The sequence below is a fragment of the Penicillium cinerascens genome, assembly GCF_028974065.1.
Source record: "Penicillium cinerascens strain IBT 15544 chromosome Unknown contig_9_segment0_segment0, whole genome shotgun sequence".
NCBI classification, from domain to species: Eukaryota; Fungi; Ascomycota; class Eurotiomycetes; order Eurotiales; family Aspergillaceae; genus Penicillium; species Penicillium cinerascens.
The window spans coordinates 2,948,346-2,972,213 of record NW_026695296.1 but is presented as its reverse complement, the minus strand read 5'-3'; the positions used below and the strand labels follow the sequence as shown (position 1 = coordinate 2,972,213).

Sequence of the window (23,868 nt, the reverse complement as noted above, 5' to 3'; positions counted from 1 at the left end):
AAGTCGAGGCTAGGCAATATGTGTAGATGAGGATCATATTGTCGGGGTCTTGGGAGTTTGAGCAAGGATCAGTCCGACTAATATGGTACTGTGACAGATGGAGGATTTGCGGACGCGTGCCTCATATCTAAATCGATTTACTGGTGAGAGACAGCTACCTGGGGGCCAGACCGCCCATATCTCTCAACATCCGCTGAATCCTTTTCTTCCTTCTTCCTTTACCCACCCACCATTTCCTCTCGCTCATCAGGGACCTCCTTCCTTCTTTCCACCAGCTTTCCTGATGTCTCAAGGACATCAAAACGAAGTTTCCGAGCCCAGCCAGCAGGGCAGGTACCCCGAGTTTCCTGGGGTGCCAACGGGCCCTGCGGCGGCAAGCACTGCTCGTCCGGCGCCCCCAGGTCTTGGGGCTTTTCGTCCAGGTAACGACCCTCGAGGAGCTGCTCAGCCCGCTCCTCAACAAGGTCCTGTCCAGCCATCTACTTTCGGTCCGCAGGCTGTCGCCCCACCGTTTTCACATGGTCCGATTGGCACATATCCATTTCCGCAGGGCATGATGCATCATGATCAGTTTCCCTGGGGCCCTGTTGCTACTCATGGTCATGGCGCCGTCCCACCTTATTCAACTACTACAGCCTCTGTCCCGCCGTATCCTCAACATGGCATGCCATTTATCACAGCTCCAAGCTACCCACATGGCCCGGCATATCATCATGGTCTGATGAAACCCTGCTGCACTCAATATCCATACCAGGCTGGGCCTTATGCTCAAGCGTCCCTGCCTCATAACCAGGCTCCCCAGGCTTACAACCCAAGTTTCCAGCCCTACAGACCGAATGCTCAGACTTACAGCCAAGCTACCCAGTCTTTCAATATCCCTGCTCAGTCTTACAATCAAAATCCCCAGGCTATCAACATTCCCTCTCGTGATATCCCACACACGAACATAGGTGAAAATAACCAAGGCCAGCTTCCCACAGGACCTCGTTTTGAAGGGTTTGCTGCTAGAGAAAACTCTCGCAACCCTCGCAACTCTCGCAACTCGTTCCCGACTCAGCCGCCTATGGTATCTGTCACTGACCAAGGACAAAATATCCCCCAAGCACCTGAAAGACCAGCTACTCTGTCTTCACGTCCTCTTATCCCAACTGTGGAGCCGTTTCAGCCTCGCTCACTGTGTACACCTAGCAACGAGGCCACCCAAAAGTCTGAAGCTGCACCTACTCAGACCCCCAGTCAATCCATGACAACATCTGGACAGCCGACACATGCTCGGATGCCGTCTGCTACTCAGGGAGCTCCCACTGAGCCTTCCGAGAGAAACAGCATTGAAGCCTCGCACCGCCTGATTCCTACTGTGGCACCTTTTATGCCCACCCAAGCCCAGACTCAGATGATGAACACTGTGCCCGAGAAAGGTGCGACCGCTCAAGTAACCAAGAAAGAGAATTCTCAGAAAGCACCTGGACTGTCCATTCAAGATACGACAGTCAATCCACTTACCGCACCAGTGGAGCATTCACGTCAGAAGGATACTCACAATGCAAGTGCTAGTTCAGGTCCTCTAAATGTCCAGCAGGCTACCGGCATGGCCCAAGTGACCGTGGAAAGCGAAACTATCCAGCAGACTCCACTCACGCCTGAAATCCAGCCAGTTCATCCTGATAAAACTCCTCCTGCTCCAGCTAATCAACGCGTCAGACCAGCAATTTCCAGATTCCCACGCCCCGGGTCCATGGATGAACAATTTTTACGTGAATTTCCCCTACTTCCTGCAGCTCCTGAAATTCGTCCGAGACGTGTGTTACTGCCCTCACTGATGGATCCTGACAATGATGAGTTGGTATTTGGTCCTTATCTAGGACTTGTTCGTCCCTTGCCCCCTTTCAGAGATCCTCCCGTCCCAATTCCTACTGCCAGCACTGGAATTCCCGGGGAAACTCAGGCAGAGAGCCTGATGCGCGCAGCCAGGGCAGCAGCGGAGCTTTGTCGGGAGGATGACATTCTTGCTGGACGAGTGCGAACAGAGAATCCTGAACACCGTGAAAAAGAGAAACAAACCCCTGAACAGCGGGAGGCGGACCGACAGCACGCTTCGCAGCGTGAGGGTCAGCATCGCAGCACCACGAACCCCAACTACACTTCGAACGAAGGGGTACCCCCAGATCCATTTTTGCCGGATGCACGTATCCGGGCTGAAAATCCAGCATATCAGGCATGGGTATCAATATGGGAGACTGTGATCCGCAACATGGCCGGCTATGCTAATGGTTATTCGAACTGCCAGAAGCCTCTCTTGAAGAACAACCGGGGTCTCGGTGAATTTCGCCTGCCCCGTCACCGGCCTGACTGGCCTGGCCGCGACCATCCAGTCTGGGGTGTGCCCACTTGGAGACAGGCCGAAACATGGGGAACGGGTACTGCTCATCGTGACTTCCTCAACAACTCCTGCGCTGTACCGTTTCCAGAATCGATTCCTACGAATAATCCTCCAACGTCTCGGTCTCCATTGCCGCATACTCTGCTGCCACGAACTCCGCTGCCACGAACTCCTCCGCCTCGGACTCCGTTGCCACGGACCCCGTTGCCCTGGAGTCGAGGCCAAATTCCCTGGTCTGATGAAATAACGCCCGTGGGTGTCTCCTCAAGACCTCCGACTCCTGCTCCATTCGCCGAAATCAGAGACCACGAACGGTCAGTTCTCTACGAAGCCAGTGCGGCGCGGACCAGGTATCAGTCGAATGAAACATCGTCTCAGCTAATTGCTCCGCCGTGGCATCCGGCACTGCGCGTTGCGACTACGACCTTACGTCCTTCCTCTGAGCTTCCCATCTCGGCTCGCATGGGATTATCGGGAACGCGTACCCCAATTGTGTCCTCTCGCCGCACGCCACTCGATTTGCTTCAGGCAGAAATCTCCGATGCCCCGACTCGAACTGCATCTGCCCACTCGAACCGTTCCATCGACTCGAACATGCCCCTACGCAGTGCTGAACACTTTGCTCGTGCTCAAACGTTGTTCACTGAAGGTTCGCGGGCCATCAATGAATCTCCTTCGCCGCTTCCGCCATGCGAAGATCCCTATGACGTTGAGCACTTTGCGATGAGTTGATCCTTCTTTTGCTCTTTTTTTCTTTGCCTCATTTCGAAGAGGCGAACTATGGTGGTGATGAATATGTTCTCGACAGATACCCAAAATGCAGCGAAAAACCGACAGAAGATTTATGAGTTGCGATTTAACGATCATTTCAACGGAACGACTAATTTACGAGACAATGCCTAATACCAACAGCCTCGAAGACCTCTGAATATCAAGATAGATCTGGGACGGAGTCCTCGAAGATGAGTGGTCTTTCAACGTTTGCTCCCTTTCTTTTCATTCAGTCTCTTTTTTTCGTCAAGGGACTTCAACACCATGGGTGCCGCAACTGACCTGACCATTCGGATTTGTTTTCTGACCTACATGTATTCTATCTGATTTTCGCGAGGTATCACTGCATTGTGCGCATCTGAATTTTTTCCGTTTCTGCTTTCCATGGCCGACTATCGTTTTGACTGTCATGCTTTCATTTTTGGACATTTTGATATTCCCTTTTGGATACAAATAGGCTTACTTACTCCAGGGCGCGGTTCTGCTCGTTTTCGACTCGGACATTTGGGTCCTCGAAAGTCTTTGTCTGATCTGAACTTGTTGGTGAGGACGCCTATTGGGTACTAAGTAGACTTACGCACTTTAGGGCGCGGTTCTGCTCATTTTTGAACTGGGTATTGTATCCGTGGAAGCCTTGGATATTTGCGATACGGATTCCTATTTGGGCCGTGATGTAGCATGGGATTGATTGAAATTTGCCCAATGGATATGTGGCTTGATGCTAACCTGCGTGTTCTAGAGATTTGCCTTCTTTTGCATTCGTTCGGCCGTGGTTTGCACAAAGCGCTCTTCTTAGGATCTAATATCCTAGGTTTTCTTTTTGGCTATACTTACAGTACAGATGTTGAGCATTGCTACAGCGTCAGTCTGCATGAGACAGACATTGGCCCCACGTGATATATCTTGCCCTCTCGTTTGGCTGTGCAAGAATACTTATCAAACGACTGCGTAGCATCGGACGAGTAAAATTACCAAAAAAACTTGGAAGAGTTTCATATAAACAACTTACTGCAACGTTGTCGAATAATTGACAAGAAATAAGCCACCACCAACGAACAAAGTGGCTGATGCTGCCAATCCATCCGATGCAATTACGACTGTGCCCCAATCTCGCTTCGTCTCAATTGCATACTTGGCGATACAAACCAGAGCGGGATATTCAGAGCCAAAACAGGAAAAAAAGAATTAAGAAGTGGAAAAAGAAAAAAAAAAAAACAAGCAGTTCCAGTCAAGATGGATAGACACCTCAAACCAGATAGAAAAAAGAAGCAAAATCGCCCGAGATCCAAGAAGAAACAAGGGGAAGCTTAGGACACGGGCAAGTGACATTAGGAAGCTGCATATGATTTTGCAGGTCACTAGCCAAAACGCCTGTTAGATTGCCGGGATTGTGCTGGAGAGCCAATATTACAAGGGCAAAGAAGAGAAAAGGTGGAATGAATGCCGGCAAAGAAAGACTGACAACCACCAAGGGAGTGCGATCGTCAGCCCGCTGAAATCTAGCAGGACACAATATTGATGTGGTGATCGTTCAGTGCGGCACAAGCTAGCATAGTGCGGTGAGGATGGAAGGCGGTGCTGGCGATGGGGGAAGACCGGTTGTGGTGGAGGAAACTGGAGTACGGCTCGAAGGTCGAAAGGTAGGTGCCGTCAACATTGAAGGTCTTGACTTCGTGGCGGTTGGTACCCCTGATCTGAAGTTAATTGCAATCCTCAAAAATACAGACGTCATTTGTGGAGGAAGACCCATACATGCTAAAGACCGGAGCGTGCTCGTGTACGCTCAATGTCCGGAGGGTATCTTTAGTGGCGTAGATGGTCGATAGCGGGCTATCCATCCGTAGATCCCATAGTCGAATTTCGCCATTGCGGCTACCCGAAACGAGCTCTCTCAAGCCACCACGCTGCATATGAACGTTGCTGATCCACTGCTTGTGCTCACGCCAGACCTTGACCATGGAAGTTGTGGGCTTAAGTCGCTGATCGAAGACACGAACGGCACCATCACCGAAACCAGCGACGAAGATGTTGCCAGCAACTTGATCTGAAGTCAAGGATGTGATACATGACCCTGAACGCGCAGGGATATCCTGTCCGCAAGGAAAATCGTTAGCATACAAATGATCATATCCAGGGCGTGGAATTTCAAGACTCACGTTGGTGCAAACCTCGGTAGCTGCATTCCACACCCGAATCACCTTCACGTCCCCAGCAACTAGAGCTTTGCCTTGGCCCTGCTGCCAGTCGAGCACAAGACCTGCATTTCGGTTGCTAGGAATAAGTTCAGGCAAGGCCCGGAAAGCTGTGACTACCTCAATATCCCTGCAAGATTCATAGTTGCGGAAAAGCTTCAAGACACCATCGGAAGATCCGGTTAACAGAAGAGCTTGGTCATCCTCATTGATGTATCGCACTTCGTTAATCTTGGATCCCACGGGGTTTTCATTTGAGAATTGATTTAGACGCCTGTTGCTTTGCCAATCCCAGATGCTGCAAGAAGATTAAATTAGCACGGAATTACTCATGGGGAATGGTTTTCCGAATCTTACGCAATGGTATCTCGGTCGTCCGCGACAGCGATGTGATCCTCGAATTGATGGAAGCACATCTTCAACGGCTGGCTATTATTGGACAACAGTGCCATTGAATTATCCCATCGACTGGTTCCGGCCTTCCCTTTAAGAGGCTGGGTTTCCGCGATGATCTTTTCGTTGCGGCTTCGTCGCCAGAGTCGTTCGTTGTAGTCCGAACTACCGGGCTCGTCAGGCTCGTTGGGTTTCATCTGCGGCTCCCGGAAATACTTTTTAGGGGTGAGTAAATGTTTGTACAGTGTGTCGAGGGTGTTGACAGTGATGTCTGAAAGAAAGTCCAAAAATACCTCTGTTGACCAGTCCAGGAATCTGCTTTTCAAGGGAATGATAGGCACCGCCTCTGGGCTCCGAGATCTGAATCCGCGAGATGTAGGGGTAGGGGCCTGGTTATACGAAGTTGCGGGGGCGACGTGGTCATTTACTTCGGGAGGTCGAGTCCATTCAGGGGGAGCGCGGCCACGCGGGGTGATGGGCATTCGACTCTTTGATGGCGAGGGGGGAGCAGTGCTGTCGAATGTTCCGTCGCCAGCGCTTGCGCCACCGAACGCCAGGTTCCTGAGAGAGGCAGCCACACTCGCTGTGCGCTTGAAACCTAGAGAGAGATAACCTTCTTGCTTGGACGGTATTGCGTTAGATGATGGTGGCGTTGAAGGAGGCGCCATTTTCTTTGCTTCTGATCGCTCATGCACCTGTAACCTCTGTGAAATCCGACTGGTGAGTTCCAAGATCTCGTTCTTCATTCTGTCAGCGAGGCTGGCCATGGGGGATTCGAAGAGGATGAGATGGATGTAATCAACAATGACTCCGGCGTCCTGGGCGATGTCAGGGTGTGGATCAACAGAGAAAATCAAGACTTGTTTCCAGATAGCTCCGAATGTAGTATTACGGGAAAGCGGCGGGTGCGATTTTGCACCAGAACCCGCAAAGCCTTTCGGAACCTCAAGTTGGCTGTTGGGAGATGCTTCGTTCTGGAGGCGTTGGAGTAAAGACAGTTTCTCATCTTGAAGTTCCTCATACGCTGTGACAAGGAACTTATTCTGGTGGCGCTTGACGAAGGTGGAAAGGAAGACAAGAAGCTCCTTTCTTACAAGCACGCTACCATCGGCTGCCATGGGCAGAACAGCCAAGGCTAATGTTTCCTCGATCTGTGCAACTTGATCTGTTAAGTCGGGGATGCCAAGGAACGTAGTCACAGCATGCAACATTGCTGCGCGAACCTCGGGAACAGGATCAAAGTTCAGCTCACAAAGTCTAGCGGGAGCTGCACACCGGATGCCCATCCATTTGGCTTCCGGGAAATCACACCAAAGCATGCTCAGGCACAGACAGGACCATTGCCGCAGCAGCGGGTTTTCAACATCTCCAAGATGTCGCAGGCACGAGTCAAATAGTTCCCCGGAAAGGCAGACGTTCTGACCCTGGGGGTAATTCTTGCAGAAGATGGAGACGATGAATGCGCACATCGCTCTGTGCTCACTGGCATTTCCGACTGGGATGGGGGAAGAGGGGTTAAGAATGGATATGAAATAATGAATGCCGTTGTCTTTCAGAAGATCGTTCTGGACCGTGTGGTCGACTGCCATGATTCGTGCCCATATGAAAACCATTACTGGTTTCAGTTCTTGGGCAGCTGACTGAAGCAGCTTGACCACGTAAGGGAAAATACCAATGCTTAGCGCCAAGTGGACAGCCCATGGGCCCAAGTCCAAAAATTTGCTCAGAAGGATCAGGGCACGTAGTCGATGTGCCTGACTGAGGAGGACTTGAAGCACGATGGGCAATTGATCGGGTGGATTCTTCTCCGTGGGGCCAGATGAAAGATACACCTCAAACGCGGTGAGTTGCTCAGCAAAGAACGTGGAGTGCTGGTACTCGTACTGCCGGCGGCCTTCTTCTTGATCAATCAAAGCTGGTAGCTGTGCTAGTACCATCTCAACGGCAAGATCCCAGCTCTTCCAGAGGGGATGATGGTGAGTTTCGGGAAGTTCTGGTGAAGAGATAGGATGGCACTTGTACGTGCGCATGATGCGCTCGCTGAGCAAGAAATTGCGGAAGAGAGCGGCCACCATTAGATCTTGCCGGAAAAGTTTCTTGAACAATGCGCGGGGTAAGGTATTCCATGCAATCGTGTCAGTGATCGCGGTGAAAATCCAGTTTAGTTCCCCAAGAGGGCTCCGCCGATCCTGCAGACGACCTGGGACTCGAAAATCATCAATTGAGATGTCGGTGCGGAGAGGGTTCTGCAAAATGAAGAAACGCAAAGCAATCTCAATGGGGGTTGTCAAGCAGCAAGTGAAAAGATCGGCCGGTAGATCAGGGTTTGTTGGGAGGGACTCGTGTTTCTGACAGGCTGCGAGGAGGATGCAGTCACCGTAGTTTTGAACGACGGCATTGGGATCTCTTTTCTTGGCCTCGATGTTCTCCTTCTCATGCTTTTCCACAAACGTATGGAAATTCTGGACGATGTTTCCGGCATGTGATACATCAAAGACGAAAAGACTGGGACCAGCCAGCCATGATTGCAGATCATAGAGTGGCACGGGGATGTACTGGGTGTAATTCTTGTTGAAGACCCAAATCTCACCAGACTGGGTTGGCAATGGGACCCCATGGCCGTTGTAATGCAAGAGGACCCGCTCATCCTTGGCATTCCGGCGGAGCGAGATACAGAACTTCTTGGTTTCGTCCACGGAAGGATCGAGGTACTGCTTATATCTTGTGCGAAGACTCAGAGTCTCGTATTGTTCCTGCAGCTTCTTACCGATCTGCTCCATGATCTTGTTTTGACCACCGCCTGTGGTTGAAGTGGGATCCACCCAGCATTCGAGCTTCGATGTCGGATTGGTCTTAACGACATCGGGAGGGTCGACGCCGATGTTCAGACAGATTGCTAGTGCCGCGGACACTGTTTTGAGACGGTCTTTCATGCGCCAGTCTTGGCTTGGCCAACTGCCAACGGGATCTCTGGGAATGCCGTTCGTCTCATGGCGTTTCTCGGTGAAATACATGTAGAAATTCTGTAGTACCACGATGTTAGCCCATGAACAATGTACACATGCCAGTCCCGTTGGAAAGGGTGTTCATACAGAGTGTAGAATCTTCAGGTATTCGCTGGACGTGTACTCTTCCTGCCATCCATGCCGCATCGCGAAATCTTCTTCGTCGTCTCCCAGGGCAGCTTTGTCGAAGGTGACGCGGCTCGGCCCATAATCACTCTTGGCTCGCTTGAGCATACCTGGCCGACTGCTCTCAGACCTTCGAGGTGATGGTCGTCGCGGTGGTGAGTCTGGTCCGATGGCTGCATCCTCTCCGGCTGAGCTCGTGGGACGAGCGGGGGGCGTGATCGAAGGCTGCGTCTGCTCGAAAGTTGTAAACGAGCGATGATGACTAGAAAGTGGAGCTGGAGATCGCTCGCGTGTGGGAATAGTCGTTTCCAGGTCAGGACCAAATGCGACTCGAACCGATTTGGTGTTGCGGCGGGGTTCGGTCGACCCGTTTGTCGCTGGTTGCTGGGGGTTTGGCTCCATATCTGCGGTGGGATCCCTCATGTTGGAGGTTGGGTCATCGTGCTACGCGACGAACGGGAGGTAGGACCGCCGCGGTGGATGGAGACAGGCGACGAGCCTGAGCAACTCCGGGATATACCTCCCAGGATGCCCAAGCCGGAGAAGTCGCGGGTCGGGCGGAAAGACCGACGAGGAGGTTGCGTATCTGAGGCGAAGGGACTGGGTACCAATATCGATCTCAGTGTTTAATCTCGAGAATCAATCGGGGGTGGGAGTAAGAGGAAGCGGCGCAGCACGGTCTCCGAAGGTCCAGACAGCACAACCGACGCAACGGTGAGGCTCCGATTGCTCAAGCCGGATTATCGGTATCCCCGCCTGCTTACATCATCGCCCGGCTCGTCCCAGCCAGGGCTGCATTTTTCCACTCCAGAGTACTGCAGTGGACATATACATTCTACGCAGACAGAGGAATCCTACAACAATCGCATGTACAGCGTCACTATAGTTTTCAGATGCAACCAGTCTTCGAGAAGCAGGCGCCTGGGATTTCATTGAGTGGAAATCATCCCATTCGACAGTGACTGCTTATACTCATGTCATCTCCGTCTGGAAGGAGCTGTCGCGGAGTTCGCAGCAGCTTGTTGTCCGAGCAGGCGCAGCCAGTGTGTGGGCTTTTCCAGACCTCCAGAATTATTGAACCCACTATCTATTGTTGCTTGCCCCCTGCCGAGACGTCTCTGCTGCCATTCATGAGCACACTGTCTCAGACAAGTTGCGGCCGGAGATGGTGATAGACACGGCACACCTACAGGGTCTCACTGGGACAAGAGATCGAACAATGATCCACTACCAACGTGGTGTGTTGACCTTCCAGCGATCAATAAGAACAAACTCCATCGGGGAATGATTCTCCAAAGCGGTTTGATGTCAACTCCTACCTAGATAGGGACCTCCGTCTCAGTCAGCATGCCTTGGCTGAGTGGTGCTCGGGGGCACTGTTCCCTTCGCCTAGGGTCTAACAAGGTCTAAATTGCATGGAAATGCCAGCGATCATCGCGGCCCAGGATTCCTCTGATAGGTAGGGCCCGACGCTGCAAGCCCCCCCTTTTTTCACACTCGCGTGTGCGGGATCCATTGTGGACGCCAATAAGCCGCTGACTCCCCCCTCCCCCTTTTGGTGATGATTCCTCAAGTTGCAGCACGCCCACCGTGCCTTGTCACAGCTCAAGTCGATAGGTTCCCTGCACGTTGTGGGGTGTGGATCACCGGGTGGAATCGAAGCATGCGATGCACACCCATTGGCCGCTGACCGGTTCGCAGCACTTATAGCCCCGCGGCGTAATAATAGCAACTATCGAGGCTGGTCAATTCACCAGCGTTGACAAGAGGTCGGGAACAGATTCCTAGTCTAGGTATGATGGATGCCTTGTGTCGGAATGGAGAATAGATGCCAACCGCAGTCTACCACACAGTTTGTATGGACCGTACATGCGTATAGTTCTAAGGTTCTCACTGCGGACCGGAATCGAGTCGGCTATTTATAAACCGCTTGGATGCGAGATCCTTTGATGCAGGGACAGCCTTGACTCGGGACAGAGATTCTGTGCAGTCTACGCCAGCATCCGCAAGCCCATGTATGCACTTGCCATGACGACCGGGGGCTGGGGAAACGGAAAGAATGAGGAATGAGGACACACATACTTGGCGACAAAGAGACCGTTGGAGCCCCTGAGAAGGCCGAGCATGCCTGCGCTAGAACTAGTCCGACTAGACTGTCTCCGGGAAACTGAACCACCACGCCTCTTCTCCTTCTCTTCCATCTGGACTCTCAGCTTTCTTTGATTTTCGCAACCCCTTTCTCTCCTCCGGCCAGCGGCCTGGTGTATTTGAATCTGTCTTGATGCTCAGCACTGCGAAGCCTGGGGCATTGCGTGTTCAGACCACCCCCAATCTCGCCCCCCTGGCCACCTGAATTTTTTGGGGGGAAACACTGGCGCACGAGTTCTACGGTTCGCTGTGGTTCCTACTTCCAAACTCCACCATCCATCTGAAAACATATCCCCTGTCTCCGCCCGGTCGCACACCCCCCAACCCCGACCTCTCCCGCGTCTCCAAACCGGCCCGCACGACTTCAACTGGTTCTGTGATATCGGTGCTGGGACCCGAACGGAGAATTCGCATTCGGCGCGCACCCTGACCTGGACCTGGGTGCGGAGTTGCCTGCGCCGCTGAACGACCGATTACGACACTTCTAACGATGGCCTTTTTGTTCAAATCCAAGAAAAATCAACAAGGGACTTCGCTCCCTCCGGCGACGAGGAACGTCCACACTTCCGAAGGTGCCCCGTCTATGGTGGCGTCCTCCGTCACAAACGGGGTCAAGGCAGAGGGAGTTTTTCGCAAACGCCGACTCCGAGCAGTAGCTACAACAACTCTCTCAATTCGGCCACAAGCCCGACAAGCCCAGATCCCGTCAGGATGCGACAGAGGGCGGAATCCGAATCTCAGGTGAGTAGTTGGTTTCCCGATGGTGGCAGCCATGTCGGCCAGTGATCCCTGACCCCGATGGTCCAGCAGGCCCAGCGGCCGCAGCAGCCTCCAAATGGCGTGCCTCCACCGAGCCCCAACTCGTCCCTCTACCCCTGGTCGCAGCGGCGACTCAACTTTTCTACCCCGACAACAACCCCGTTCCCGCGATACGGCGCAGCCATCAATGCTGTTGCCTCAAAAGAAGGCGATATCTACATGATGGGTGGTTTGATCGATGGATCTACCGTCAAGGGAGACCTGTGGATGATCGAAAGCAGCGGAGGTAGCCTGTCGTGCTTCCAGATTGCGACAGTTTCGGAAGGCCCGGGTCCTCGGGTCGGCCATGCCAGCTTGCTGGTCGGAAATGCGTTCATTGTGTTTGGCGGAGACACCAAGATCAACGAAAACGACGCTTTGGATGATACGCTTTACCTATTAAATACTTGTATGTTACCCGGTCGAGTACTGTGGATTGCCAGGTTCTAACTTTGCGCTGCAGCTTCTCGCCAATGGTCTCGCGCTATCCCTCCTGGATCTCGCCCCTCTGGACGATACGGCCATTCATTGAACATCCTGGGCTCCAAGCTCTACGTTTTTGGAGGTCAGGTTGAGGGATTCTTCTTCAATGATCTGATTGCATTCGACTTGAACCAACTTCAGAATCCCTCGAACAAGTGGGAGTTGCTGATTCAGAACAGTCATGAGGGTGGGCCTGCCGAGGGTCAAATACCACCAGCGAGAACCAACCACACGATTGTTGGGCTTGGTGATAAATTATACCTGTAAGATTGGACTGCTCGAGAACAACAAATGATTTATTTGACTGACAGACTGACAATCGCAGGTTCGGTGGAACAAACGGGGTGAAATGGTTCAACGACGTGTGGTCGTACGATCCCCGTGCCAATGCATGGACCGAAGTGGACTGTGTTGGCTTCATTCCAACCCCTAGGGAAGGCCATGCGGCTGCTCTGGTCAACGATGTGATGTACGTATTTGGTGGCCGCACGGACGAGGGACTAGACCTTGGTGATCTGTCCGCTTTCCGCATCTCCACCAGACGGTGGTACTCGTTTCAGAATATGGGGCCTGCGCCATCGCCCCGTTCTGGACACAGCATGACGGCCTTTGGAAAGCAGATCATCGTTATGGCCGGTGAACCTAGCTCTGCCCCGAGAGACCCGGCAGAGCTTAGCATGGCCTATATCCTTGATACGTCGAAGATTCGATATCCGAATGAAGCCCAAATAGGCGATCGTGCTATACAGGGCAACAGGAAGGCAAATGTTGAGAAACAAGGTCCAAACTCCGGGCGTACCTCACGTGAGGCTCACAACGCGACTCCTGAGCAACAAGCGCGTCGGGGACCAACGCTATCTCGTGAGAGCATGGCTCAGGCTCCGGCTGGTCGAGGTGGAGACTACGGACCCAACCCTAATTTGGGTCCTGGTTCCAGACTCCCGCGAGCTTCAATTGCACAAGCGCCCTCCGGGCCTCCTCCTCCCGGACAAGCTCCTTCTCCGGGCCCACGTACCAATGGAGCCCAGCCTGGAATGAATGCCCGCAGCAAGACACCTACCAAGATGGACCGTGGCTACACGGGCACCGTTGATGTTCGTGCTGCAAACGCTGACCGTGGTGGTGTAGAGTCACCTGTAGACAAGGAACAGCTGCTGGATGGTCAGGGGTCCACCGGTCAGCGTACTCCCACTCAGCCGCAACACAGACTCTCAGCTAAAGCCATGGAGGCAGGTGAAGCGGCTCCGCTCATCAGTACTCCCGCTCGTCAGCGATCGTTGCGTCAACATCGCCAGAAAGGCTCAGTCGACAGCGGCGAAGAGTCTGTGCTTGGTCGTCAAGTCAGTGTTGATGGCTCCGTTGAGACTAGAAGCTTCCGAAACTCCAAGACTCTTGGCGATGAACCTCGATCGCCAAGGCTGACCCCTCATCAGGAGGCATTGATGAAGGAGCTAGAGGCTGCCAAGGCTCGCAATGCTTGGTATGCTTCTGAGTTGTCATTGGCACGAAAGGCTGGGTACATGCCCAATCCATCCAGTAGCCCTGCTCTGGACGAGCGCCACAGTGACTCCCTGACTGATGAGGATCGTCCCCTCGTTGAGGCTTTCCTTGCTATGAGAGCAGAACTCACTAAAATGCAAGCCACTGTGGACCGCCAGGCCGCTATCGCCTCCAAGCGCATTGCGGAAGTGGAGCATCAGCGTGATCTAGCCGTCAGTGAGGCCGCCTACTCACGCGCGAGACTCGCGGCTCACGGTGGTAGCCAGCGCGGCACTCCACAGCCTGAATCCTCCCGTGATGGAGAGGATGGTACATCAGAGCGGCCCACCGACATGGGTCGTCGTCTGGCCTTGGCCCTGGCGTCACAGTCTGAACTCAAGGCTAAATTGGACGTTTTGACGACCGAGCTTCTCCAGGAACGCCAAGCCAAGGACTTGGCCGAAGACACCAATGAAGCCACTCGGAAGCGTCTGGCGGAGCTTGAGATGTCGAACAACTCTCTGGAAGCGGAGAATCTCCGTGCTGAGCTTCACCGCGCCGAAGCTTCTTCTCGAGAGGAGGCACTGTTGCGCTCAGAAGCCGAGGCGTCCTTGAAACAACTCATCATCGACAAGGAAGAATTGCTTAAGCAAGTCGAGGACTCTGCTGGTCGTCTTTCAGACTTTGGCTCCAGCTTTGATAGCCTGCGAGAAGCTGTTGCCGCCTCTGCCGCCAAAACTGCAATTGTTGAGAAACAATTGGGAGAGGAAAGGGAGCGCCGTGAAGGACTGGAGAGAAAGCTCCTTCAACTCCGATCCGAACACGAAGAGCGCACCACAGAATTGGAGAATGTTACGCGTCGCCTGCGTGACGCCGAGGAGTTAGCTGAGAGTCATGCCAAAGAAGCCGAAACTCATAAGATGGCTTTCGTGTCCGGTCTGGAACGTGCTTCCTCAACAGACCTGGAGGGCTCGATTCGATCACGAGCCGATCAACGCGTGGCTGCTCTCGAAGCCCAGGTTGAAAGATCGACCACAATCGCCAAGAATAACCAGGCGGCAGCAGATGCCGCAGCGGACAAGTTACGACGTGCCGAGGAACGCATTGCGGGTCTGGAAGCATATCAAGAACAGGCCAGCCGTGAAGGCCTGCAGCTGCGCAGACAGCTTCAGACCACCATGAAGGAGAGCCAGGCGGCTATTTCCGAAAGCAGAGATCTGAAAACCCAACTCGAATCCCATCATCGGGAAGCCGGTGTTTTGAGCGTCCAGCATGCTGCTCTCAAGGATCTTCTTGGTGAACGCGGCGTGAACACAGATAGCCGACGATCACCGCGCCTCGAGTCCCCGGGATCACGATTCGGCACCCCGGAGCAAAGCCGGTTGCGAGAACTTGAGCAGCAACTATCAGCCAGCATGAAAGCCCATGATGACCTGAAGACGACATTTGAGAGTCGGGAGCAAGAGGCTGACCGGGCATTCCGGGAGAAACTGGAGCAGCTTGAGAATGATTACCAATCGGCTGTCCACTATGTCAAGGGCACTGAAAAAATGTTGAAGCGGATGAAGGATGAACTGGGCCGATACAAGAGTCAGAATGCCAAGGTGCAGTCTGAGTTGGAAGCAGCCCAGAAGAGCCTGGAGAACGCCGGAAAGCGGACAGAGGCTTCAGCAGAGTGGGAGACTGAGCGCGCCCGCCTTCAGAAAGCAATCTCCGATATTGAGCAGAACACTTCGATCTCGCTCGAGAGCTTAGAGAGTCAGATCGCACAACTGAAGGAGGAGCTTGTTGCTGTCGAGGCTGAAAAAGAGAAGTCGCAGGCGGAGCATGACCGCACCCGGCAGGGTCTCCTTGCTGCTGCCGAACAGAGCCGTATTGAGCTGGAGCAGCTCAAGCAAGAAAACACACTGTTGGAGACTCGCGCCTCAGATGCGGAACAGAGAGTCAATATGCTCCTGGAGCAGGTGGAGACCTCGGTGGGTCATTACCGCCGTCAGTCTCAACATGGCCACGGACTTAATGGCATTTCTCGCAGCCACAGCAACGCATCTAGCAACACTGTCGGAGGGCGTGCCCGAGCCGACAGCAGTGTTTCCCAGGATTCAACCTCTTTTCCTGACAATCGTGGATCCATGGCCCTAGACTCCCTTGCCAATGAGCTAGAGGCTCTACGCACTCATTGGGAAAGCACCAACCGCAACTACCGCCTGAGTAGCCAGCTGGACCTGGAGCGCACCCCGACTAAGGAGAACAGCGACGGGCCCGCCGCGATGAGCGACAGCTTGGCAGAGTGGCGACGAAGACTGGATGAGGAAGAACGAGCTGGTATTGCCGGCAAGGCCCAGCCGGTCAGCGCGGGCAATGGTCAGCCATCCTCGAACGTAATCTAGGCACTGCAGTTGTGCAGTTTCCCGCCATTCTACGACCATGTCTTCTGAGATTCTAATGATCTGCACCCTCTGAGCGCTTAGCCCATGTATTCTGCCCGACTTCCGTCGTTTTCTCGCTCTGCATTTCCGCGAAAACATGATCTTTGTATGATGGAGGTTTTCTTTCATGCGCGTTGATTTCCGTCCTCTTCATCGGCACCAAGGGACGGGTTTCCCTTCGTTTGGCTTTTGCCTCTTTCTTTTTCTTTTTCCTGATTCTGTTTTCGTTCGCTCTCTGTATCCCTTTCCCCCCTATTTTCCTTTCTCTTATACCCCGGTTTTCCGATGTTCATTGGACCCTGGCTGTACCACTAGCACAACCCCCCGTATGAATTCGTCGTTCTACTTATAGTCCAAAATCAACATCTTTTCTGTATGCGGAAGTTCCACGTCGCTCTGTTCTTACCTAACCAACCCTCTTGCCTATATATTGGGCTCGCCTTCCAATTCGGGGTAAACGGGTTTCTGATTTGCTCGTCTTCTCTTAGAGTAGGATGGGCATCATAGCTTGCTCCATGCAGTTGTACAATCTTACTGCAGACATAAGGCAACCTGGGCTGGGCAAACAGGGCGATGCATGATAGCCCGATCAGACATCCCGTTTAGGAAAATCCCGCACGGCTGGAATCGCGGGTTTGAGAGAATGTATCGGACGCATAGGACTGGATTGTACGTAGGTAGATATACTGCTTACCTGTCGGTATCCAGGTATTACCTAGATATAAGCAATGTCCGCTATTGTCCTGGAGCCCTGCAAGCGCTGTCGGGTCAGCTGAGGACCATGGCTGCGTCCAGACCGAAATACCATGACGGGGATCTATGTATACGGAGTCTCCATGGAGCCACACTAGGATTAAGCCGGTGTATGGCTACAACGAAAAAGACGGTAGAGATGCCCTCCCTCATGTCCATCATGTATCTGAACGAAAATCGTCACCCACGCCTCGAGGTGAGCAGTGAGCAGTGACAGTGACGGGGGAGGTACCTCGGATGTCACACGGATGCCCGCTCGGCGCCTTGTCCTTTGCATGTTACAGCCACCGACTTCCTTCGCTAGGGGAAAAATACCGCTCACCGACTTCCCCCTCCCTCCCTCCTTCTTCTCTCACCATCGTTGCCGCTTTCAAGGCTTTGCCCTTGAATCCTTTATTTTCTCTGCGACTTTGCTCTCGGCCTGGTCCGATAATTCATCTCTCACCCCCCGTTTCCTCCCCAATTCTCCGGTCGGGCCTACACGGTCGGCGTTGGGCATCTCCGTTTGATCCTTCGCTTCCAGGTAGGTTGCTCACCTTCGGTCTCATCTTCACCCCATCCATGCCATCCTCCAACCCTCTCCTTGCCATCTCGATCTCCTCTTCCTGCCTCCTGGCGAGATAGCAATTTGCCTGGCTGCCTTCTGTGCACGTGGTGGCCAAGTCTGCTGAGCCCCCAAAGCCAGCCTCATCTGCCTGAGGCTCAGTTGTCACACCCCCTCTCCAATCCCTCTCTGCTTTGACGCGCGCCAGATTTCATCGCCCACGTTTCTTCAAACAAATTCTGCCTTCTGTTTCTTTCAGGATACCTCGTCTCGACCAATCTAACCACCACTTCGGCAGTTTCTAGTCATTTCGTACGGCTGAAAGCTGTGCCATTTGAAGCAATCCAAAATGACGACCATGGTCAGTACCTATTCCCTTCAGGCTTCTCTCCAGATAGTACCGGCTGCTCCCGGTACAGGATCGCTCGGATCTCTCGTGGAGGGACCACTCGTAGTTATCGATAACCTCGAGTATGAAAGAATTCGCCCGCGTGTCACTGACATCATATACAGGATCTGCGTGTCGGTAACAAGTACCGCATCGGCCGTAAGATCGGAAGCGGCAGTTTCGGTGATATCTATCTTGGTATGTGTCTTAAAACACTCCTGTGCCGTGGCGAATACTCACAAGGGTCCAGGTACCAACATCATCTCGGGCGAGGAGATCGCCATTAAACTCGAGAGCGTGAAGGCCAAGCATCCCCAGTTGGAATATGAAGCCCGTGTCTACAAGTCCCTCGCCGGCGGTGTCGGTATCCCCTTCGTGCGTTGGTTCGGTACCGAGTGCGACTACAATGCCATGGTGATCGACCTTCTGGGCCCCAGTCTCGAGGACCTTTTCAACTTCTGCAACCGCAAGTTCTCTCTCAAGACCGTGCTGCTACTTGCCGACCAGCTCATTTCCCGGATCGAGTACATCCACGCCAAGTCGTTTATCCACCGTGATATCAAGCCCGACAATTTCCTGATGGGCATCGGCAAGCGTGGCAACCAAGTCAATGTGATTGACTTCGGTCTCGCAAAGAAGTACCGCGACCCCAAGACTCACTTCCACATCCCTTATCGTGAGAACAAGAACCTCACAGGCACTGCTCGCTACGCCAGTATTAACACCCATCTGGGTGTCGAGCAGTCGCGTCGGGACGACATGGAGTCCCTGGGCTACGTGATGCTGTACTTCTGCCGTGGCTCTCTTCCCTGGCAGGGTCTGAAGGCTGCCACAAAGAAGCAGAAGTATGACCGTATCATGGAGAAGAAGATGACCACACCAACTGAAGTTCTGTGCCGTGGTTTCCCCAACGAGTTCGCCATCTACCTGAACTACACCCGCTCGCTTCGCTTCGATGACAAGCCCGACTACTCTTACCTCCGTAAGATCTTCCGGGACCTCTTCGTCCGTGAGTCCTTCCAGTATGACTACGTTTTCGACTGGACTGTCTACAAGTACCAGAAGAACGCCGCCATGATCGTGGACGCTACCAAGAAAGATAAGGACGACGAGCAGCAACGTCGTGCTGGAGGTGCTGCTGCCGCTGGTGCCATGGCTGGCGGTGCGGCCGCCAAACCTGGAGCCATCTCTGGCCAGCGCCGCAAGGTTATCGACCGCGGTGCCCTCGACAACACTCCGGACACCAACCGTGCCGTGGGAGGGAGTGACAGGATGTGAGTACTTGAAATCTGGTTCCGTGTAGGGAACCCCTTTTTTTTTCCTTCTGCGCATTTGGTGTTTTTACGTGACGCTGGCGTGGAGGATCCTTCGGTTCTGAATCTGACTAATCGCATAGTCTTCGGCGCTAGGCTGCGTTCTGCCTCAAAGGGTGCTGCTTTAGGTGCTTATGGACCTTCTGGTGGCCGTTCGAAGCGGGACGATGGAACGGGGGCTCAATGGTACTAATCATGTAGCACGTGCAGCGGAAGCAGGGTTCTTTGACATATCTTTCCGATTGCCTTGTCTTCAGCGTGCTCACTCGTCAACCTGAGAAACCCGGAATTCTCATTGTCATTCGCCATGGACGCACATCCTGCACTCGACTTCTCGGATTTCTCTTTTCTCTGAATCTCCATTCATTCTGCACTCTCTGACCGCCCTTCTATCCCGTTTTCGATCCAACTTCGACTTCAACCGTTTCGATCTATCATTGTTTGTTCGCCTGCTCTCACCGTTCATCCCCACGAAGATATTCTCATCTGATGGGTCTTCGAATTGAGCTTGCGGCAATCATGTCGACTGCTTTTTCTATTCGGATTTCCTGTACCCGTTCTCACGGGACAGCCGATCACTCAGTCTCGAAACGTTCGTGGTATGGTGGCTATTCTTATGTCTGCGCTTGTCGGTTATTGCGACCCGGTTTCCACTCCATCGATCGAATCTCGCAAATTACTACAACCGCAAGACTGAAGGAGATGCAAATGACGGCGTCAACCTGGTGACAGAACTTTATGTTTCTGTTGCTGGGATCGCTTGTACTGGAAATTCCGAACCCGCATTCAGTTGCGCTACCCCGTCTTACCTTACCCCTTTCCTTACCCATGACATTTCTTGCCTCGCTTTTCTTGCTCCTTGTTTCTTGAAATTTGTTGTCCTTTACTGCATTTCGACGCCGAACGGGGACGAGGGGAAGACCGGCAAACCCCGGTCAAATACTGATGACGCATGGGAGTGATTGGAGGTTGGCTTTCTTTCGAGTGTTTTGCTTTTCTGTGGGCTATTTGGGTCTTGATCCGGCTCTTCTGCCGGTCCTCTTCAGCCTAGCCTGCATTATCCCCCGCTCGAAGGAAGTCAGTTTCCATTTGGTGGTTGGCGACGGATATGGTTAGGGTCGCTTCCGGGGTGGTTTTGCGTCAACTTGCACTGCTGTTTGTTCTAGCACTTTATCTTGTCCTACCCAACTACATGCTCGCTCCGCTTCATTTTCCACACCCCCTGAATGACAAGCACTCCGCACGAGACTGGAAGGATTGGTTGCACTGGATCCTACAAACTCAGCAGCCACCACCGTTTCCTAGTGGGAATGTTGTCGTTGGCCCTTCACCATCTAATATCAAGTATTTTCTCCGTAGTTTGCGATTCCATGTTACCTCGTAAAAAGCCAGAGGATAGGCCTGGGGGGGCGTTGAGTTTCGGTGAGATCATCGAGTAGTTTCGCCTCCCGTTCTGGCCCGTCCATTTGCTCCGCACTGCCGGATTAATGCAATCAATATCCTTGGTCCAGTTGTCAGATGAGAGGATTCACTGAAACAGTGAGTTCACTCGTAATATCAGCATTGCCCAATACGCTCGATTGGTCTTGGGTAGTTGGTCGCTATTGCGGCACCGGCGAGGGGTTGTGACAAACCACGAATGAAATCTTGGGGGATTCGATCCTTATTTGCCCTTCCGGCCCTCCGCTCCTCCTCACTATCCTAACCTACCTGACAAGCTCGACCTCCGAGTCGCAACGATGGACTACTCCAACTATGGTAATCAACAACCTCAGTCCTACTCGCTCTACGGGCTGCCGACCCCCGATCAACAACCACAGCCACAACCATCCTCTGACGAGGCTCTCCGTGACCCGTTCTCCCTGGTATGAGTCCTTGTCGCTTTTGGCGAGGCTAACTCTGCTTCGTGTACCGTTTTCACTGACACTTTCGTGCGCTAGAATACCTACAACCAATATTTTCCCGGCTTTGATCCGTCTCTAGGCCTTGACCCTTCCTCCTTTGTCCCACCGCCACCACATTCGCCGCCGGACTCTTTCACGAAACATTCGGTTTCTAGTAACGATCCAACCCATAATGCAAAGTCAGATCCCACGTCAATTGATGGCGATGAGAACCAGTTTGCCGACACAGTTGCGGGGCGGAGCAGCAGCGAAGAAAAGGAATCGTTGAACCCGGCGCAAAGTAAGCGCAAAGCACAGAACCGAGCCGCGTATGTGGAAATATTCCTCAGAACTATGCCTGATCATTCTGTTTGGGTGTCTTTGTGGAAGAATATCATAGGCTAGCTTGAGCTACGCTAACCCGCGGTTATATAGTCAGCGAGCATTCCGCGAGCGCAAAGAGCGGCATGTGAAGGACCTAGAAGACAAAGTGACCACTCTTGAAGAAGCCTCGACCAGCCTCCAAGCCGACAACGAGCGTTTGAAGCGCGAGCTCGCCAAATTTGCCACTGAAAATGAGATTCTACGTGCGACTTCCCAATCAATGAACGGGAGCAACAGCGACGCAAGAGAGAGCGCCGAACCAACCGTCACCGGTCCGATGAAGTATACGCCCACGGACTTTCAACCAAACTTGGTCGCAGAAGGTCCGGCCTCAGGTCTGGGCTCAAGCTCGTCCCCAGGCACGGCCAACTTCCAGAGTCCACAGCATCGCATCGCAGTATGTCAAATTACCGGCGAAAAACTTCTCGATGCCGCCGCAACGTGGGACCTCATACAAAGCCATGAGCTGTTTAAAAGAGGACAGGTGAATCTTAATGATGTTTCGGATCGGCTCAAGGGGTCTGCTCAGTGCAATGGACAAGGTCCGGCTTATAAGGAGAGCGAGGTGCGTCGGGCTATCGAGGCAAGTGCTGCCGATTGCGACGAGTTGATTTGAGACTGTCTTTTCTTCTCTACGATGCCTCTTCAATGCCTCCGATCTTACGATGTGATGTTTACATGCTCTTTATGTATATGGATTTTTCTTTTGTAGTGGTTGGATATGGCGACATTTGGAGTATTCTGGCGCTAGACCTGCTGGACTAGCGGGATGGCGAAGGATTTTCCTGACTGCGGCTGGCCTGATATTTGTTTCTCTCGTTGCCTTGGCGCTTTAGTTCTTTAGCCGACGTCTCTTTTGATTTACTTTCCACCCTTTATTTCTAACGTTCGACACGGCGATTGGTGTCGTTCCTCAAGTCTCAGGCGCTGCCACACTGAGATCAAGCCCATGCTACCCCTCTGTAGCACTAATCTCGTCTACAAAAGGTTCTTATGTGGATTTCTGGCCAGCCTTAAATGCCAATGACAGACACCGCTCGCGTTCAATCATACGGGAAATCAGTCCTTGATTTTCATGTCCTACCAGTTCCGCCAGCGCACATGAGAACTGCGACTGTCTCTGCCTATAGTCGACAACATCATCTTCGATACCGGGAGCGATCCGCGATCTTTAATTCGTTTCAGCTTTTTTTCTTTCCTTTCCTTTTTTTTTTTTTTGGCTCCCCTTCTGCTCTCTTCATGCCACATTCCTGCAGGCTGGTTACCGCCTCTGTTTGAGCGGTGTTTCATAATGTACAAGCATCAATTCATGAAATTTCCGGTTGGTCTATAGTTGACACGGAAAGATTAATCCCAGTCGTCATCGTAGTCCTCAATGTTGAGCTCGTCGCCGCCAGCCTTACGGTAGTCATCCACCGAATCAGAGCGGTTTTTAAGACGGACATCGCTTTCCTTTAGGGCACCGATTTCAATGAGCAGTCGTTCAAGATCTATAACAGGGTTAGCAGCAGTGTCAGGCAGAATATGCATCAAGGACGGAAACATATTTACCTTCAATCTTGGTCCTTGGGCCGTTCAACTCTCGTAGCGTGATGAGCTGCTTCCGGATCTCAGTGTCCTTATAAATAAGGATTGTGGGTGTGTTCCGCTCCGGGTACCCTTCGATACACATATCGGCACGGATCTCGCAGAACTTGATGTCGCCATACTTGGTTGCCAGTTGTCGCCAGAGCTCGGTCAGCACACGGGACTCCACATTGGCACCTTGTGAAGTGAGGTTGACCAGCACAAAGGCGGTTTTTGAGGCTTCGGTCACTTCGCGAGCGTAATCGACTTTTTGGAGCGGGTAGACTTGGTTGTAAAGACTGGTCTGTTGGAGGGTGGACAGTTCGGCGAGGCGTTTCTGACTATTGGGTTGGAGGTTAGCTAGGCGAGTTGATTTCTCGAGCATGTCTGAAAAGTGCGCATATGATAATCTGGTCCACCACGAGCCTACCGATATTTTTGGAGAAAGTCCTCATCTTCCTCATCCTCTAATGCATCCAATTCATCCAGGTCCTTGTCCTCCAGACGGTTCTCGTGCGCCTTCCGCTCTGCCTCGATCAGAGCTTCCTGAATCAAGGGCTCGGGGTCTTTTGGCTTCTCGGGGATGATGCCATGTTGACGAAGAATGTCATTCCTGGATCAAAAGCAAAACTCAGTTTGGCCCTGTTCGCTAATAGGTCCTCGAGGGCGGGGATGCGGGCGGCAGGTGGTTAGGAAACATACCACTCGGTGTCTTCGTTGGGATTGACTTCGACTTGCATATTGAATAAATACGACTAGACAGTCGCTATCCCAAACCCGCAAAGTTTTGGAAACGAGGGTTTTAAAGTAACGTGTAGGTCGAGATCGGGCGC

The 23,868-nt window shown here is 52.8% G+C and overlaps 6 protein-coding genes across 6 annotated transcripts; 4 read left to right on the top strand and 2 right to left on the bottom strand.

Annotated features, from left to right (window-relative positions):
• Window positions 1-283: 283 nt before the first annotated feature.
• Window positions 284-3,112, top strand: N7498_007919 (uncharacterized protein; the record flags this gene model as incomplete). The annotated part of the gene is made up of 1 exon (XM_058454981.1): window positions 284-3,112. The coding sequence occupies one exon, from the start codon at window positions 284-286 to the stop codon at window positions 3,110-3,112; it is 2,829 nt and encodes a 942-aa protein (XP_058307230.1).
• Window positions 3,113-4,650: 1,538 nt separating this feature from the next.
• On the bottom strand, window positions 4,651-9,290 carry N7498_007918 (raptor family protein; the record flags this gene model as incomplete). Its single annotated transcript, XM_058454980.1, has 5 exons — window positions 4,651-4,840; window positions 4,904-5,241; window positions 5,308-5,641; window positions 5,701-8,759; window positions 8,829-9,290. 5 exons carry the CDS (start codon window positions 9,288-9,290, stop codon window positions 4,651-4,653), a joined length of 4,383 nt encoding a protein of 1,460 aa, XP_058307229.1.
• A 2,436-nt stretch (window positions 9,291-11,726) lies between these two features.
• Window positions 11,727-16,165, top strand: N7498_007917 (uncharacterized protein; the record flags this gene model as incomplete). Its single annotated transcript, XM_058454979.1, has 4 exons — window positions 11,727-11,756; window positions 11,823-12,222; window positions 12,277-12,559; window positions 12,622-16,165. The coding sequence occupies 4 exons, from the start codon at window positions 11,727-11,729 to the stop codon at window positions 16,163-16,165; spliced, it is 4,257 nt and encodes a 1,418-aa protein (XP_058307228.1).
• Window positions 16,166-17,795: 1,630 nt separating this feature from the next.
• N7498_007916 (casein kinase 1 family protein) lies at window positions 17,796-19,795 on the top strand. The gene is made up of 4 exons (XM_058454978.1): window positions 17,796-17,862; window positions 18,015-18,087; window positions 18,140-19,163; window positions 19,286-19,795. The coding sequence occupies exons 1-4, from the start codon at window positions 17,851-17,853 to the stop codon at window positions 19,296-19,298; spliced, it is 1,122 nt and encodes a 373-aa protein (XP_058307227.1). The 5' UTR covers window positions 17,796-17,850; the 3' UTR covers window positions 19,299-19,795.
• A 1,146-nt stretch (window positions 19,796-20,941) lies between these two features.
• N7498_007915 (bZIP transcription factor) lies at window positions 20,942-22,085 on the top strand (the record flags this gene model as incomplete). Its single annotated transcript, XM_058454977.1, has 3 exons — window positions 20,942-21,067; window positions 21,143-21,414; window positions 21,521-22,085. 3 exons carry the CDS (start codon window positions 20,942-20,944, stop codon window positions 22,083-22,085), a joined length of 963 nt encoding a protein of 320 aa, XP_058307226.1.
• A 731-nt stretch (window positions 22,086-22,816) lies between these two features.
• Window positions 22,817-23,775, bottom strand: N7498_007914 (phosducin family protein; the record flags this gene model as incomplete). Its single annotated transcript, XM_058454976.1, has 4 exons — window positions 22,817-22,959; window positions 23,021-23,376; window positions 23,466-23,648; window positions 23,738-23,775. The coding sequence occupies 4 exons, from the start codon at window positions 23,773-23,775 to the stop codon at window positions 22,817-22,819; spliced, it is 720 nt and encodes a 239-aa protein (XP_058307225.1).
• Window positions 23,776-23,868: the final 93 nt, after the last annotated feature.

Coding starts and splice junctions, on each gene's coding strand:
- N7498_007916 (XM_058454978.1), top strand. Junction 18,088..18,139: donor TTTCGGTGATATCTATCTTG/GTATGTGTCTTA, acceptor ACAAGGGTCCAG/GTACCAACATCATCTCGGGC.